This window comes from Thamnophis elegans, chromosome Z (genome assembly GCF_009769535.1).
Source record: "Thamnophis elegans isolate rThaEle1 chromosome Z, rThaEle1.pri, whole genome shotgun sequence".
NCBI lineage: Eukaryota > Metazoa > Chordata > Lepidosauria > Squamata > Colubridae > Thamnophis > Thamnophis elegans.
Window position 1 is genome coordinate 37,502,668 of NC_045558.1, and position 18,155 is coordinate 37,520,822.

The window sequence follows — 18,155 nt, forward strand, 5'->3', positions numbered from 1 at the left end:
ACCAATTGTTTCCTTGACTTTTTTCTTGTTTTTAACATATTGGAAGAACCTTTTTTTTTAATTTTTTACTTTCGTTACAAGCCTTTTGTTTTTTTTTACTTTTGAGTTTGAGTTTAGAGTTTATTAACATTTATAGGCCGCCCTTTTCCCTGAGGGGACTCAGGGCGGCTCACATAAAATCAGGAAGGGGAATACAAACAATAACGTAGACACACATAAGTAAAAATAATAGGCAACATTCATTCATCATTCGGGAGGGGTGGCTATCTTTGTCCCCAGGCCTGACGGGCTAGCCAGGTCTTAAGGGCTATGCGGAAGGCCTGGACGGTGGTGAGAGTACGAATCTCCACGGGGAGCTCGTTCCAAAGGGTTGGAGCTACTACAGAGAAGGCTCTCCTCCTTGTAGTTGCCAGCCGGCACTGGCTGGCAGATGGAATTCGGAGGAGGCCCAATCTATGAGATCTAATTGGTCGCAGGGAGGTAATTGGCAGAAGGCGGTCTCTCAAGTACGCAGATCCACTACCATGAAGAGCTTTATGGGTGACTAATAGCACCTTGAAGCGCACCCGGAGATCGACAGGTAGCCAGAGCAGCTCGCAGAGGATAGATGTTATGTGGGGGAACCGAGGTGCACCCACAATCACTCGCGCGGCCGCGTTCTGGACTAGCTGAAGTCGCCGGATGCTCTTCAAGGGCAGCCCCATGTAGAGCACATTGCAGTATTCCAGCCTAGAGGTCACAAGGGCCCGAGTGACTGTTGTGAGAGCCTCCCGATTCAGGTAGGGTCGCAACTGGCGCACCAGGCAAACCTGGGCAAATGCCCCCCTGGTCACAGCCGTCAGGTGATGGTCAAAGGATAGCTGTGGATCCATGAGGACTCCCAAGTTGCGAACCCTCTCTGAGGGGTGTAAAATTTGACCCCCCAGCCTGAGTGATGGAATATTGGTCGAATCTTTGGGAGGGAAGCACAACAGCCACTCGGTCTTTTCTGGGTTGAGTACAAGCTTGTTAGCCCTCATCCAGTCCATAACGGCCTCAAGGCCTCGGTTCATCACGTCTGCCGCTTCATTGAGTTGGCACGGGGCGGACAGATACAACTGAGTATCATCCGCATATTGATGGTATCTTATCCCGTGCCTGCGGATGATCTCTCCCAGCGGTTTCATGTAGATGTTGAATAGTAGGGGGGATAAGACCGAACCCTGAGGCACCCCATATGTTAGGGGCCTAGGGGTCGATCTCTGCCCCCCCCACTAACACCGACTGCGACCTGTCCGAGAGGTAGGAGGAGAACCACCGCAACACGGTGCCTCCCACTCCCACCTCCCGCAGTCGTCGCAGAAGGATACCATGGTCGATGGTATCGAAAGCCGCTGAGAGGTCAAGGAGAACCAGGATGGAGGGATGTCCTCCATCTCTGGCTCTCCAAAGATCATCGGTCAATGCGACCAAAGCGGTTTCTGTGCTGTAACCGGGTCTGAAGCCTGACTGGAAGGGGTCAAGATAGCTTGCTTCCTCCAAGGACCGCTGGAGCTGGAAGGCCACCACCTTCTCAACAACCTTCCCAAGAAAGGGAAGGTTGGAAACTGGGCGATAGTTATTAAGAACAGCTGGATCCAGAGATGGCTTCTTCAGGAGGGGTCTCACCACCGCCGCTTTTAACGCGGCGGGGAAGTTCCCCTCCCGAAGAGAGGCGGTAACAACCGCCTGGATCCAGCCTCGTGTCACCTCACTGCTGTTAGTAACCAGCCATGAGGGACACGGGTCCAGTACACAGGTGGAGGCACTTACAGCCCTCATGGCCTTGTCCACATCCCCGGGGGCAACATCCTGAAACTCAACCCAGAGGTGGTCTACTTCATCCTCTTGTGCCTCGGCTGGAACTGCAGAGATAGAGTCCAAGTCCGACCGAAACCGAGCAATTTTGTCTGCTAAGAATTGGGCATAATCCTCAGCTCTGCCCTGCAAGGGTTCCCCCGCTTCCCTCTTATTTAGTAGGGAGCGGGTTATCCTAAACAGGGCGGCTGGGCGGGACTCAGCGGACGCAACCAAGGTGGCTATATAAGATCTTTTCACTGCCCTAAGTGCCCTGGTGTATTCCTTGGTGCTGGTGGTTACCATTGCTCGGTTCGATTCGGACTTATCGGACCTCCATCGGTGCTCTAGGCATCTCCTCCGGCGCTTCATCTCCCGGAGTTCCTCGGTGAACCAAGGAGGTCTCCGGGATCCGCCGCCTCGGAGGGGCCGTAGTGGCGCAATCCGGTCGAGGGCCTCCGATGCTGCCGAGTGCCAAGCAGCAACCAGAGTCTCTACCGGACTGTGGGCGAGAGTATCAGGAATGACCCCAAGCTCCGTCTGGAACCTTAACGGCTCCATAAGTCGCCTGGGGCGGAACCACCTGGTCGGTTCCTCCTCCCTACAGTGGGGGTTTGGTCTCCGGAAGTCAAGCCTCAGTAGGCAGTGGTCTGACCACGACAGGGGTATGATGTCGTTACCCCTCAGACCAAGATCACAAATCCACTGCTCCGAGAGGAATACGAGGTCGAGCATGTGACCCGCTGAATGGGTTGGGCCCCGGATTACTTGGGTCAAGCCCATGGCTGTCATGGAAGCCATGAACTCCTGCGCCCCATCAGAGTGTTCACCGAGCGATGGCAAATTAAAGTCCCCCAGGACCATAAGCCTGGAGAACTCAATTGCCAGCTCGGCTACCGACTCGAGGAGCGAGGGGAGGGCTGCTGCAACGCTTTTGGGAGGCAGGTACGTTAACAGCAGACCCACTTGACCCTTGAGGTCCAACTTTATCAGCAGAGACTCACACCCGACAAGCTCCGGAGCAGGGACCCTACGAGGAGCTAACGACTCCCGGATAACAATGGCCACACCCCCACCCCTTCCCTGGGCTCTCGGCTGGTGCAGCACCTGAAATCCTTCTGGGCACAGCTCTACAAGGGGGACTCCTCCCTCTGGGCCCAGCCAGGTTTCAGTAATACATGCCAGGTCTGCCCTCTCGTCTAAAATTAAGTCCCGGACGAGAGGAGTTTTATGTACCACAGACCTGGCATTTAGCGACAGCAGCCTGAGTCCAGGGTCCTGACTACTTGCGCCATCTGGTCTCGGAGTGGGACTCATAGGGCCGGAAGGAGGGATCTCTGTAATGTAGCGAACCCTCCTTCCCCGGTAATGGCTTGCCCTAAAGTCCCCGCCATATCTGCCCCTCCCTGTTACGACCGTAATACTCCGACCCTCTCCCGTGTCTCTGGTCCCCTCAACCACTAGTTTTGTCACAACTAGTCTCAACCATTAACTATTAGCCAACTTAATACATTGTCTATCCTTCTGTCCAATCACAATATATACAGTTTGTTCCAGACTTGTCACCTTGTCCTATACCAATCATAAAATCTGTTCCAGACTTCAAAATATTCTGATTCCCCTTTATTTTTAAGTTCAAGAGTGAGCCTATCTGCTTCTGCACAGGCCAACACTTTTCTAATTATATCTAGCTCTGATGGCGTATTTTCTTTTTTCCAATATTGTGCATAAGTTATGCACGCTGCAGTTAGTTAGTACATGTATAATTAGATAGAGTGTATCTTTCTTAAATCCTTCCGGTATTATACCTAGGAGAAAAATTTCTGGTTTAAACAGAATTTGGTCTCCCACCATTTGTTCTAACCATTATTGAATCATCTTCCAATATTTTTTTGCCTCATTGCATGTCTACCACATATGATAAAAAGTGCCTGGTGTTTTTTTACACTTCCAACAATTTGGGGCCAGATTTTTAAACATTTTGGAGAGCCGTGCTGGGGGGGAGACGCCATCTGTAGAACATCTTATAAAGATTTTCTTTATACTCCATAGCCATTGTTAGTTTCTGATTAAGTATCCAAAGTTTTTCCTACTTAGCCAATTCCACATTATAATTGAAATTTTTCGCCTAGGCGACCATAGTTTCTTTGACATGTTCCTCCTCTAGCTTATGTTCCAACAAAAATCTATACAACACTTCGATCAACCTGTTTTCCGTCTGTATCAAAAGTTTATCTAATATTGTGTAATCATTGGCAATACCTTCCTTCTTCCCTATCCTGTGCAAACCTTGATTGTATCTGTAAATAAGACCACCATTCTACTTGTCACAAGCCTTTCTTCATTGTGAGTCTTAGTTTTCCTCCATCTTCACAGGCTCAGACTATTTGCTGATATTCTGCCTTAGTTATGTGGCCCTCTTTCCACTTTTTATACTTATCCTTTTTGTCTTTCAATTTGTTAGCGAGTTCTTTATGCAGCCATGCTGGTTTCTTTTGAGAGCTGTTATTTTTCTTCTTCATTGGTATTGTGCTTGACTGGGGTTTTATAATCTCAGTTTTCAAAATTTCCCAAGCTTCTTGAGTTGTTTTCCTCTTGAGGATTGTCATCCATGGAATCCTTCCCAACCTCTCTTTAAGTTTATTGAAATTAGCTGTCTTAAAGTCCAAGACTCTAGTTTGAATTTGTTCTATTGCTAGTATGAAAAGGTTCTTTATTCTGTTAATCAGTCACTATATTTCCTATTTAAGAAGTTAATTAATTAATTGCCACTTAAGATTAATCATACAAAGAAATACAAGAATTTCTTTATGAAAAAAATCTGGATTGGATTCTGGTCAGGGAATTTTCAGCTTTCAGGAGAAGAATGACAAGTTAAATAGATCATTCTGAAATATAAGAAAAGAAATATAAGAAAAGATTCACATAGACAGTAATGCAAACTAATCTGATTAATACTTCAAAATAAATAGTTTCTTGGATTTATTCTAAAATAAGCATGCAGGTAGTTCTTGATTTCTGACCAGTTACTTAGTGAGCTCTCAAGGTTATAATGGACCTCCCAAGTGTACTTGCAGTCTGGTTGTGATGTTGTCATGCTCTTCCCACAGTCATATGACCACATGATGGGTGATCAGCAAATGGGACTATATTTATGGCCATTTGCAGCATTCCATGGTCACATGACCATGTTTTGTTTTTTGCAGAAAACTGACATTTAGTTCCAATTTTTGGCAAAATCAGCTCCTAGGGAACCATTGGTTTGCTTAATGACTGAGGCATTCACTTAATGGTGATTGCTTTACAACTGTGCCATTTGCTTATTGACCAACCACAAAAGATTGGCTACATGCGTAACTCATCATATGGCTAATACGCATACACTTTGAGAACCATTAGGGAAGGCTGTCTTCACCTCTTTCTCTCACTGTTTGACTGAGCTTTCTACATTCACACCTACTACATTCCATCGTAGTAATCTGGAAAATAGTTTGGATTATTCAAATGGTTTCTGGCCAGAATGGTTGCTGGCCCATATGTCAATTTCCTTTCTTTAATCCCTTCTGCTGTTTAAAGTGCTTTAATCCTCCAGATAAACTGTTGAGAGTTACCCAAATAACTAGCAGTTACGCTCAGTAATTCCCCATGTGCTGTTTTTGAATTGTGGCAATTTGTCTCTTTCTGCAACTTAATGATTTTTTATGCAAGTGTGTAAGGATGTATACGGCATGCAATCTTCCCCCATCTCTCAGATTATTTATGATTCTGAACAGGATTTAAAATGACATTACAAAAATAAATAATATTCTTTTTTTTTATTATTACTCTATTCTAGGAACTGTTTCCAGCCAACCGGCAGAATGTGGACCATTTTGCCAAATATTTCACAGATGCTGGCCTAAAAGAGCTTTCAGATTTCCTTAGAGTCCAGCAATCATTGGGGACCCGAAAAGAACTACAAAGAGAACTCCAGGAACGTCTTTCTCAAGAATGTCCAATTAAAGAGGTGGAAAAATAGTTTTTCTCTTATTTAAGCCACATAAAGACAACGCCACGATAGAAAAATAAAATGTTTCGCTTAAGAACAGAATAGCTTCATGTAATGCTTGTTCCATGGACAGTTGATATTATTGCTCTGATTTTCATAAGGGTTTGCATGCATAAAAGTTAATCATGTAAGCCTAGGCATAAGTAATTGTAGGCTCAATTTTAGTTAAATTTTAACTAAATACCAAGCTAGCAGGAATAACCAACACTCCGGACGACAGACTTAAGATACACAATGAACTGATAAACTTGAACATTGGGTGCTATCTAACAAAAATAAATTTTAACATTTTAAATTTTAAATTTTAGTCTCCAGTGGAAAAAAATACTCAAATGCATCTCTGTGGAGAGGCAACTGAGCATATCTCAGAATAGTCTGTGTTGCTCCGTACTTAGCTCTCCCTCCCAGTTTTGGACTTGGAGTAGAGCTCTTGTAAGATATTGCTGATGCTATCTATTGTTGCAGTTATTGACTTGTAACAAAACTGAGTCTTGGAGGGGGTAGATGGGGTGTATGAAGGATGGAAGTGTCAGGTGGGGTTGTGAATGATGAGTTGTGTTTTCTTTTTTATTTTTTTTTATATTTTTTATATTTTTTTTCTTTTATAGCAAATACCCTGTATATAAGTGATTGTAAAATGGAATGTGAAAATGAATAAAATAGATTTAAAAAAAAAAAAAAAAAAAAGACTGAGTCACTGCTTACAATGCAAGAGAACAGTTGTAGTTAAATGAGAATGGGTGAAAAAGTGACATTCCTGGACTTGGACTGACTGGATAATCTTTATCAAAGAGATGGAATAGTTTAGCATATCATATGAAGAAAATTCCTTTAGTAAGGAATTCCTTTATCAAGGAAATAAAGCTGGCTCCCCCTATGAGGTTTAACAGCTGTAGGTATTCTCACTCACTATGTGAGAATAAAAATGCAGTGAATTTTCTTTTAGTTTATGCAGTTGAACATTTCCTGTGGAGTGAATCTGGTGTATGAACACAATCATACAAAACCAAATCAAAGACATACAGGAATATGATATGCTTCCTCCTTCTTTATGTATTTTTCTTGGTTTCTCTATTTTCTCCATATACCACTGAGAATGGGATCAAAAGAAAAATGCAAAAATACCCTTATTGAAAGGCATTGGTGGCAGATAGGGCAGTGTTATTTAAGGTAATGGCTTGAAAAATGATGTTTTTTTATGTTTTTAAACTTCCCATTCTAGATGGTGCTTTATGTAAAAGAAGAAATGAAAAGAAATGATCTGCCAGAACCAGCAGTGATTGGACTCCTGTGGAGTTGTGTAATGAATGCTGTTGAATGGAACAAGAAAGAAGAACTGGTTGCAGAACAAGCACTTAAGCATCTGAAGGTGAGCATGCGGAAAATGTTAGTACATTGAGAACACTTGTTTGAATCCTAAAGCTAGCTGTGTAAGCAGCTGTTTGAATAGAAGTATGATTGCTAAGAAAGAGGCACAGTGGCCTAGCAGTTAAAATTTTGGGCTTGTCAACTGGAAGATTGGCATCTAGGTAGTGCATGGTGAAGTGAGCTCCTGTTCTCCTACCCACCTACCAGTTTGAAAGGATGCAAATGCAAGCAGATAAATAGGTGTTACTTCATGTAACAGCATTTTGTGTGCCTTTGCTGTATAGTCATGCCAATCACATGATCACGGAAGCGTCATGAGACAACACTAGCTTTTTCAGCTGGGAAACAGCGAACTCACCACTCTTAGAGTCAGGCATGACTGGACAAGGGAAACCTTTACCTGTTTATTTATTATTGCTAATTGTGAGAGGTATGGGATATACTCTATATCCCAATAAATGGGATGATTTGTACACCATTCAAGCTAACTAGTTGATAGAAGCTTAATTTTACTATACTATACTATTTCAATTTCAGTGGAATTCTTATGCTGTACTGAAAATAAAGAAATGGGAATAAAGAAAATACGTTTGTGAATATCTATGTGTGCATACAGCCACTTATTACCCACCTTCTGAGTTTATATTTTGTAAGAGTATCTAAAAGCCACTTAAGCCAACATAAAATGCACTAAAAAAATTAAACCCTTCAATATAGGTATTCCTTAACTTATGACCACTATTGAGTCCAACATTTCTGTTGTTAAATGAGATATTCATTAAGTGAATTTTTCCCCTATTTAGAAACTATTGCCACAGTTGTTAAGTGAATCGCTGCAGTTGATAAGTTAATAACACAGTTGTTAAGTGAATCTAGCTTCCCTATTGATTTTGCTTGTCAGAAGATCGCAAACGGTGATCACATGACCTTGTGACACAGCAACCATCATAAGTATGAGCTAGTTGCCAGGCATCTGAATTTTGATCACATGATCATGGGACTGCTACAAGGGTTGTAAATGTGAAAAATGGTCATGTCACTTTTTTCATTGTAACTTTCAACAATTGAGTTGCAAGTCGAGGACTACCTGTATTGAAAATATTGCAAAATAAACTTCTGTAGCCTTTGAAACATTTGGATAATATTCTCCTTGGTATTTATCTGTAATAACTAACCCAATTTCTCCTTTATTGTTTTAGCAATATGCACCTTTACTGGCAGTGTTCAGTACCCAAGGCCAGTCAGAGTTGATCCTTCTTCAGAAAGTTCAGGAATATTGTTATGATAACATCCACTTTATGAAAGCCTTTCAGAAGATCGTGGTGCTCTTTTATAAAGGTACTTTCTTTTATCTATATTTTTTATTTCAGAGTTATTTTTATTGCTTAGATTTTTTTATCCCATCTTTATTATATTTATAAATAATTCAAACCAGTCAACGTATCTAATACTCCTTTCTTCTCCTATTTTCTTCATAACAAATCTGACAGGTGGGCTGGACTGAGAGAGAGTGACTGGCCTAAAGTCACCCAATTGGCTTTCATGCCTTCGGTTTTGTGCTTGTGCAAGCAAAGCATGATCGGAGCTGCCGATTTTCTATAAGTGTGTGTGTGGAATGTTGGCTTTGTTGCTTTAAACAGATTGGTTGGCTGTGTTGTCACATCTTGATTGGTTGATAGAATTCATGTTGGGTGAGGGTAATTGGTGATGGGGTCCTGTGTTGGTTTTTGTGGCTGAGACTCATTTATTGACTAGGGCTAGTTTCCAGATGTCTGGTAGGCGGGAAGTATCATCATGTGTATTCATGTTGTGGGAGTGTTTCTCTATTTCAGTAGCTTCCATAATTATTCTCTTGTTGAAGTGTTCAGTTTTGGAGAGTAATTTGGTTCCTTCAAAATCAATTTCATGTCCTGTTGCTTTAAGGTGCTGAAAAAGAGAGTAAGTTAATAAACCTAGTCAATAAACGAGTCCCAGCCACAAAAACCAACACAGGACCCAGAACAACACAGGACCCCATCACCAATGTGTATATATATATATACACATACATACATACACATACACATACAGTACATAAATACACACATATACACACACATGTACACATAGATACATACTGTACATACACACACATCTACATATATATCTTTTAGCATGTAAATAAGAAATTAGTTATGAAGACTTATTATGTATAAGGAATAGATCAAATTATGAGCCATTGATATTAAAGTAACTCATAAAATGCAATCAGGTTTTTTTTTAAATTGTGTTTCCTTCTTGTATGATCAACTGTGAATGAGTAGGTCTTGATACAATCTTCATTTCAGTATATAAAAAGTAATAAAATGTGACAGCTATGTATATATTTTTACACTCCAATCATATTTTTTATTTTTCACATTTTTGAAAAATATGTCCAATAAAGTGTAAAAATATAGTATCATTTAAGAATTATTTTTTTAAAAAAAATGAATTTAAAAGGAGATGAGAAAACATGACCCCAGTTAAAAATCAGCTAAAAAGGTAAAGGAAGGGCTCTCAGGGCCCCAATACTCCATGGGAGGGTAGAGAGCTATGTTTTAATTCTTTCTCAGAAGAGTGATGGCCTGGGGGGAGTATAAATATTTTCCACAGGAAAATTCATATTCATCATCCTTAGTGTCTATTTCTATGGATTTTGATATTATGCAATGTTTGCAGTTTTACCAGTGTTAACATAAGAGTAAAAGCTTTAAGCATTTATCAGAGCAGCTTCCAAAAGTCCAGCATGTTGCTCAGGACATGTCTTGCCAGAATATCAATATGGAAAAACTTTTTTCTAAGCTAGAATGAAACTTTACTTTCAGCTACAGACTATGTTTAGCAAAAGGTGTATGAATTCCCTAGCAATTTTACTTGTTGGTACATATACATCATATAATAACACCCAAGAGACTAAAGTTCTCCCGCTTCCTGTAATCACTAGTATGGCTATTATTACCCCTCTGGATCTAAATGCATTACAGAAAAATTAGGTTTCAAATAAAAATCAAAACATTACCTGATGTTTCTATTTTGATTTAATTACAATTGACTAGTGACTTGATCACGTAATCAACTGAATTACCTATCAGCTAATTCAAGTAACTCTCACTATGTAGGTGTAAAATATATTCTAGAATAAAACTGAATGACAAAAAGAATGATAAATGAAATGAGAATGAAAAGATGAATTTGAAAAGATTTCATTGTCTTGATTAGTATGCCAAAGAATCTGCTAGAAGTTGACAAACTCTTTGTTTCTAGCTTGTTTATTAAAAGGATTTCCACAGGTGAGCCAATAATATTCATCATGAGAGGATAAAGTTAGTTCTTATTTTATTTTTCATATAGTTAGTTCCTGTTTTATTTTTCATATAGCTGTAAACTTATTTATCTGTAAATTCATGTAGCATACACTAATCTGATACACAAGGAATGAAGTCCTTTGGGCTCTGCACAAACCATCAATACTTCAAGATTGCACTGCTGAATTTTGGCAGCACAAAGGCATAGTGCAATTTTGGATAATTTGAAAGGGGGAAAAGTGACATCAAAGAAACGTTTCAGTTCCAACCCATTTGATGTTAAAAAACATCAAAATGCAATGGAAACCATAACTACAACTCTTCTTGTGGTGTCACAGCAGATAGTGTTCTGCTACCCTCTCCAGAAAGATATGGGGCAGAATTTTAGCTGCCATCATAGACTCATGCATTTGTTGCTTGTAGGTACACTGATAACTTATGCACTGGAAACAAATTCTTTGTGTGTTCAATCACACTTGGCCAACAAAGGATATTCCTATTCCTGTTCCTATATTATAGTCCTTTGGATTTGTTCTGACTACTCTGTAGATAAGGTCAACAACTGTAAGTCCTCTTTAAGAAGTTAAAATTTCCCAGACCAAGCTAACAAAGAATCATGGTTATAACATAAGCCTATTGTCTAAGCATATTGCTAGTGTTTGCAATTTTCTTGGGCATAGGTCATATCAGGCTTTTAAATGGTTGTGGATCATTCATCAAATTAAAAAATAAAAGGGACTGCAGTTGACATATTTTTAGGCCTCAAGTAGTGTAATAAAATTTAATGAATTGAAGTACCCAGAACATGGTAATCTTCCACAAGATGGTATCCCTATTAATTTGATTAAAAGTAGACGTAGGCATGCTTTCTATCATTTGTTTCTGGCAATAAAAAATGCAGAACTGAAATCAAGGCAGGTTTTTTTTTGTTGTTGCTTCTCTGCTGCTGATCTGAACTTGCATTCAGGCACAGCTACAAGGATCTGAAAATTGAACATGGGTATTAGAAATATTAAACAGCCTATAATTCATGGGAAGAGTTTTCCAAAAGGAACAAGCAGTTTATTTTTCGTTCAAAAAGCTTACATGAAAGCAGTCAATTCTTTGGCTAAATTATTGGATTTCTTCCTTTTCCCATTTTCAGTTTTATTTAAGAATTGTGTTCGCATTGATCTTGGATTAGTTGTCTTGGAAACCAAAATTCTTTGGTTGGATTTCACTAGGATTGCTGCTATAAATACTTGAAGGGGGAAATAGTTTCTGTCGAACAATTTCAGAATAGTTTTGTTTGTATTATTTTGAATAATGACCACTTTAAATTGAATGATTTTTTTGTTTGTTTGTTGTCAATAAGTCTATTCTTCCTTTACTGGAAAAAATATTTTATTAAGCCACTATCTTATTCTTTAACTCAATGTGAAACCCATATTCCTTCCCCCTTTTTCACCTGAATCTCTTAAGAATGAAAGAAGTTCAGAATATAACAATAGCTCTTATGGCCATATCAAGATCCATGTTATTCTGCCATTTTGTGTTCATAGTGGCCAACTGGATACTTCTGAGGTGCTTATTAGCAGGAAATGAAGAAATTTCTTTCTTTTCCCTTTTTCCCTTGTAATTCATATTTGAAATGTGAGCTGGTAAACTTTCACAGACCTTCATATAATAGATTCAATGTTCTTTCAAACATATTAAGTTAATGGCTCTTAACATGTCTTGTACTAATGAATTCTACAGATAAATTATGGTGTTATGTGAAGATGTGATTTCTAAATTTCTTTCCAATTAGCTTAATTGGAAACATTTATTTTGTGGAATGTATTATTTTTAAAATTATTAAATTAAACATTTTTATTGATTCCCATTATTCATAAATCAAATCGTCTGACTTCAATAATTTCATCAAATTTCTAATTTCTGTAAATTATAGTTTGGCTAGAATATATTCTGTACTACTCTTCATTTACAACTATTGCATATTCAGCTTTAAAGGATAAACCCTGCCAACTAATTTGGTATTCTTGGCTCTTATCCTCCAGCCATATAGAAGCAAACATAATTTATGTTGACTTACACTTTAGTTTTGCAAATCAGAAAGCATGCCAATTTTTCACAGCTTATTTTGCTAGATGTCTTTTCTTGCATGTCTATTGCTCTTCCTTGGAAATGTAATAGATGGCAATCTCTAAAATGTTATTCTCTCAGTGTCTCTGTTTGCATGCTTTGTTCCAAGTGCTGATTCTCTAAGAGTTACTGGGGGATTACCATATCCTGTAAAAGTTCATCAAAATTTAGAAGCATTTAAAATAGCCGTGCAGTCATCTTTAACTTACTATTCCAAAATGTAAGCTTGAAAGATGTTCAAAGATGATTGCTTAATTGAGGCAAAATCTTATTTTGCAAAAGGTTATATGTAAAAAGCATACAAAAGTTACAATCAGACTTTTTCAAATAAAGAGGGAAATCAATTGGCCTCTGAATTCCTCTAGGTGGCATGTTTCACTTTTGTGCTCCTTTATAATCTAAGATCTCTTCATTTCTAAGCAAATGATGCACAATATACTGTAAACAGATCTTTCTACAGCTCTTTTAATTAGACTTGTTTCCCTCTAGTTCATTTTCCTCCTCTGGAGTACTGTACATCTGAATCTTTGTTTCCTTCATATCTTAATGTCCAGCTGAAGCCTTGTTATTTGTCTCTGTCCACAGTAGTAAAATTATTTCATTTGTTTAGTAAACATTTGATATTACAAAGCACAAAAAAGTTACTTACAACTGTTTTACACATGATTGTTGCATCATCTCCAGTCACATGATCAAAATTTGGGTGCATATTTAGGAGTTGCAGTGTCTCATTTGTAAGTTTCCCAGCCAGATTCACTTAACAAATTCATTTAGCCACAGTGTTTAAGAACTGTGGCAAAAATAGGTTATAAAATGGGGCACATTTCACTTAACCACTGTCTGCTTAGCAATGGAAAGTTTGAGTTCAATTTTCATAGTTAGCAGAAGATTACTTGTATAGTTCAACCCTTTACCCAGAAATATTACTAATGGTTATTTTTCTGAATTTGAATTTCAGCTGATGTACTAAGTGAAGAAGCCATTTTAAAATGGTACAAAGAGGCACATCTTTCTAAAGGCAAAAGTGTGTTTCTTGATCAGATGAAGAAGTTTGTGGAATGGCTGCAAAATGCTGAAGAAGGTAATTTTTAAATTAAAAAATTAAATTAAATTTTGAATTACATGAGATGTTCTTTGCTTATCTGGAGCTCTGAGATTCTTTGGTCCACAGAACAAAATCTTTTGGATTATCCATTGGCCAAACTGAATAAGCTTAAATAGGTTATTCATTGGCTAGTCAGGTTACACATTGGCTAATCCCTGGGTGACACTTGAATCAAGAGGAGAATCTTGCTCGCACATAGGAAGTTTTGGGTTCAGTGTCTATCACTGCTGGGTACGGTTATAAAGTTTTGTCTAGTAATATCAGCAAGTGAGGTTAATAATTTAATTCAAAAGAGTTGAGCTTCCTATGATATTTTTGGTCTAGTCTCTGTACCAAAATGTTTAAATAACTGCTGTCACTTTATATATATAATACATTTGCAAATATTTAGTTGGTGTTTAATTTAAGTGAGATGTTTGACATTGTTATTATAGATGAGCTGCATGCTATTGTTATCCCTTCAAATGATCAGCACATAGATAGATTACTTATCTCCTCTGTTGATGAATTTAGTTCTTTCTATGAATTCTAAAGGAGGTTTTTTACTCTCTTTTCTTTCTTCCCATTCTCATCTTGCCTTGCCTTGCCTTGTCTTGTCTTGTCTGAATAGCTTCTTTCCACTTTCCTCATTTCCATACCTTATTTTTTCTTTTCTGGTTTCTGGAGGCAGGGAGAGGAAAGTGTGTAAACCTGTATGTGACCATTGTGAATGTGAAAATGACAGCTGCTCTCTGAGGTTCACAGAACCAATGTCTACCTTATTTTATAGATGTTTAATATTATTTATCTTTCTTTGTCTCTCAATATCTTACTCTCTTTTTCATATACTCACCTATACATACACACTATCCATGCTCTTTATTGGAATTTCTAAAGTATATATTAGAATTCTGCAAATTTTTCACAAAAAGTGCTTTGAAATGCATAGCACGCAACAATGTCTTTTTATAGGTTCATACTTGATTTTCCAAAGGTGTTCCTGTTTATCTTTATATGATGTACAGCCATGCCCAGCCATGTCATTTTACAGGGTGAAATGGAGATAGTTTGGATTAGTTTCTGAAGCAGCCCCATAAGCCGGGGAGGGGGGGGGGGATTGGCTGCTTAACATTCTTTTAAAAAGAGGTGTTTCGTATGTGCATATCCACTTAAACACATACAGTATATTTTGTGTGTGTGTGTGTGTGTACACATACACTGGAGGATGGCACTTCAAATTAACAAAGTGGAAAAGCATAACATAGCATTTATCTGTGTTTATTCTTTGAGGAAGTGGCAGCTTAAATTCAGCATCATCCTTCTTTCACTATTGCTTCACTGAAACTGAGTGTTTATCACCTTATTCATTGGATATCATTTGAGTTGAAATGCTGAATATTTTGTAGTAAAAATTGCAAGGTTGCCTACTTCTGCTTTTAAATCAAAAACTATGGCTAGTTCCATTGTGCATACAGTCATAAATGAAAGAACAGATGTTTGATGCCTCAGCTGTCCCGTATATTTACCAATAGTTAATAAGACATTTTTTTATTGTGGTTGATTTCATTCTTCAACTTCATATAGTAGCTTCTCATGGAGAAGGTTTTTTTGTATCCTGTTGAAAAATCATAAAACAAATCCCCTTGAAGTCTAATTCAATATAACCAACACATGGGTGGCAGGTTGTAATCATGAATTCGTATTTTGCCTTCAGAATTAAAATATTTGCTTAATCAATTCCTATAAATTTTTAGTAATTTTTCCATCTTGTTTTTTTTTAAATAGTTGACTGAAGTAACATCTCGAAAAAGAGACTGAATCATGTAATTTTTTAAAAAAACAGATATACTCACATATAATATAATAATTGGATAAGCAGTAAGCGAGCCACGGCAAGAAATATTAAAGTAAAACCCATCTAAACTTCACATGTTGGGCTTTTCACAAATAAATGAACAGCAGCATTCCTGCTTTTTGTTGTTGCCTTGTTTGTATGTCTTTAATTGCACCATCTTAGGTAGTATTTTATTTGAAAATCAAGGAAAATGGTCTTGCAAAGTAAGAATAAATACAATGAAAAGGAGGAAGGCACTGTTTCATGACAGTTTTGTTTCTTTACAACAACACAGGGAAGCAGCAGTCTTTGTCCTTCCTTTCCAAGAAAGAAGCAGAGGCAGGCAGGGAGATAGGATTGGCTTAGTGATGGGGGAATAGGTTTCAATGCTGAGTCCTAAAGATAGTTGGAATCTGCGCATGTCATTCACATTGGGGAAACCTTGCCTTAGTCTGTTGCAATTTTATGGAAAGACAAATAGGGCTCACAGCCATTTCTTTCAAGAAATGTTGATAAAACAGCCAGACATTGGCACTGTAGGGTTGATGGTATGAGATATAGTCTTGTTAGTTTTGTTTTTCATGGACCAGGGAGATTTTTGTGGCCTTCAAAACCTGAAAGATATTAGTAGGAATAGTGGCAAAGTAATGCCATGTCCAGGTTTATTACTATTTTTATTTTGGGAGATGATTGTCAGCACTGATAATTGTAACTTTTACATTTCTGATAAAATTATAAAACATTTCAATAGGAAAAATTGGGAAGGAGAGAGTACAACTGCTACACTTTGTGTATCATGAGATGTAGCAGTTATAGTCTCTCCTTCCCAATTTTTTCCTATTTCCCCTTAAGAAGGTCCCTATAATGAGGTTTACTTTTAATCTTTGTTCATGATTAATTTATAGTCCAGACTCCATCAGTGTATTCGTAGGTCTATTTTGCCCTGCCGGATGCTCACCACATGTATTGGATGTTAAATTCAACATGGCCATTAGCACAACTTAATGAGAAACATACGAAATATCCAGCGTGAAGAAGCTTATTCTTGACAATAGAGACCATTTATGCCACTGATTAAAATAAATGCTTCTCACTTTCAACGTCCTTCTTTTGGCTTGTGGGTAATTTATTTATGGAAAAGTGTGTGTGAGTGTGTGAGTTGTGTGTGTGTGTGTGTGTAGTGTTTTTAAAGCTATAAGAAACTTATTATTTTTCTCTCTGTTTATAGAATCTGAATCTGAAGGGGATGAAAATCAAGATGGCTAAACAAAGCACAAACCAGACAAGATTACAGCTGGCTGCTCTTTCATAATTTTGTACTATTCAAGCAAGGTTGTTCCTTCAGTGTCATATTGAAACTTTAGGCTAGATTTTTTTTCCTTCATTCGTTTGTTTAGAAAAATAAAATAAATAAATAAAAAGCATTATCGTTGCTATACATGAGCCTCTTTTGGCAAGCCGTATGCCATGTAGACAATGGCATTCAGCAAAAGAGACAATTAGGGAAATTGTGATTAAAAGCTTAAGAACTTTTTCAGGTACTTCATTTTCTGCCGATAAAGGTTTTTTTTTTAAATATCTATACTTAGTTCAGTATTTGCTTGTGTATGTGAGTCAACATCACTAAGATTTTTTTTTAATTAAATGGATTTTGTATATTCATGTTTCCAGACATTTTGTTTAGAAGTGGTTAGTGTGGAAATAAACTACTGCTGAACTTTTACAGCAGAATTATTCAAAGAACATTACCTTATCCATATGGCAAGCTTCTTCTTAGTATAACCCACTCTGTACACTACCAATGTGGAATGTTTCCAGATTTGAGGTTGATGCCTCCAGGAATATTTGATGCTGGGGCAGAAACCTCCTGGGTTAATGAGATATTCCACATAAAAAAGCTGTAATAAACCAAAGGAAAGCCAGCGTGCCGTGTGTGTATAGGTAACACCTATCCAGCCCTAAGATATCTACATTAACCTGGATCCTGTTTTCTTTTTTTTTTAAACAGTTATGTGACTGTTCTTACACAAAACAGTGATAAATCACAAAAAGGGGGTTTAAGACCTGTTTAATTGACTCAGTGGTTATATTAACCAATTAAAATAATTTTCAATCAATTGAAGAGGTCCTGTGTTTAATAACCGGGTAGATTTTAAAAATATCTTGAATGCAAATTATCGACTTACAATCATTTGTTTAGTGACTGTTCGAAATTACAGTAGCAGTGAAAAAAGTTACTTATGACCAATTTTCATATAAGCTCCATGGTCACGTGATCAAAATTCGGACACTGGGCAACTGGCATGTATTTATGACAATTGCAGTGCTCCTGGATTATGTGACCATCTTTTGTGAGCTTCTGCAAGCAAAGTCAATGGGGAAGCCAGATTCACTTAGCAACCATATTAACAGTTTGACAACTGCAGTGATTGGTTTAATATCTGTGGCAAGAAAATTTAACTGTCTTGGCTAGCAATGGACATTTTGCACTCAAGCAGAGGAAATTATCTGTATTAGAATGCTGTTTTTTTAAAAAAAAGTTCCTTTTTTCTTTTT

The 18,155-nt window shown here is 38.0% G+C and overlaps 1 protein-coding gene across 3 annotated transcripts in view; it reads left to right on the top strand.

Annotated features, from left to right (window-relative positions):
* The window catches only part of BZW2 (basic leucine zipper and W2 domains 2), a 40,046-nt gene extending 22,334 nt beyond the window's left edge, over positions 1-17,712 (top strand). For 2 of the 3 annotated variants that reach the window (XM_032237565.1, XM_032237566.1), the window contains 5 exons: positions 5,651-5,821; positions 7,086-7,232; positions 8,431-8,569; positions 13,640-13,762; positions 16,828-17,712. In XM_032237565.1, the coding sequence (XP_032093456.1) occupies positions 5,651-5,821; positions 7,086-7,232; positions 8,431-8,569; positions 13,640-13,762; positions 16,828-16,865 (618 nt within the window). In that variant the 3' untranslated portion in view covers positions 16,866-17,712. The remainder of the gene's footprint in view (positions 1-5,650; positions 5,822-7,085; positions 7,233-8,430; positions 8,570-13,639; positions 13,763-16,827) is intronic. The other variant, XM_032237568.1, reaches the window with a different exon arrangement.
* Positions 17,713-18,155: the final 443 nt, after the last annotated feature.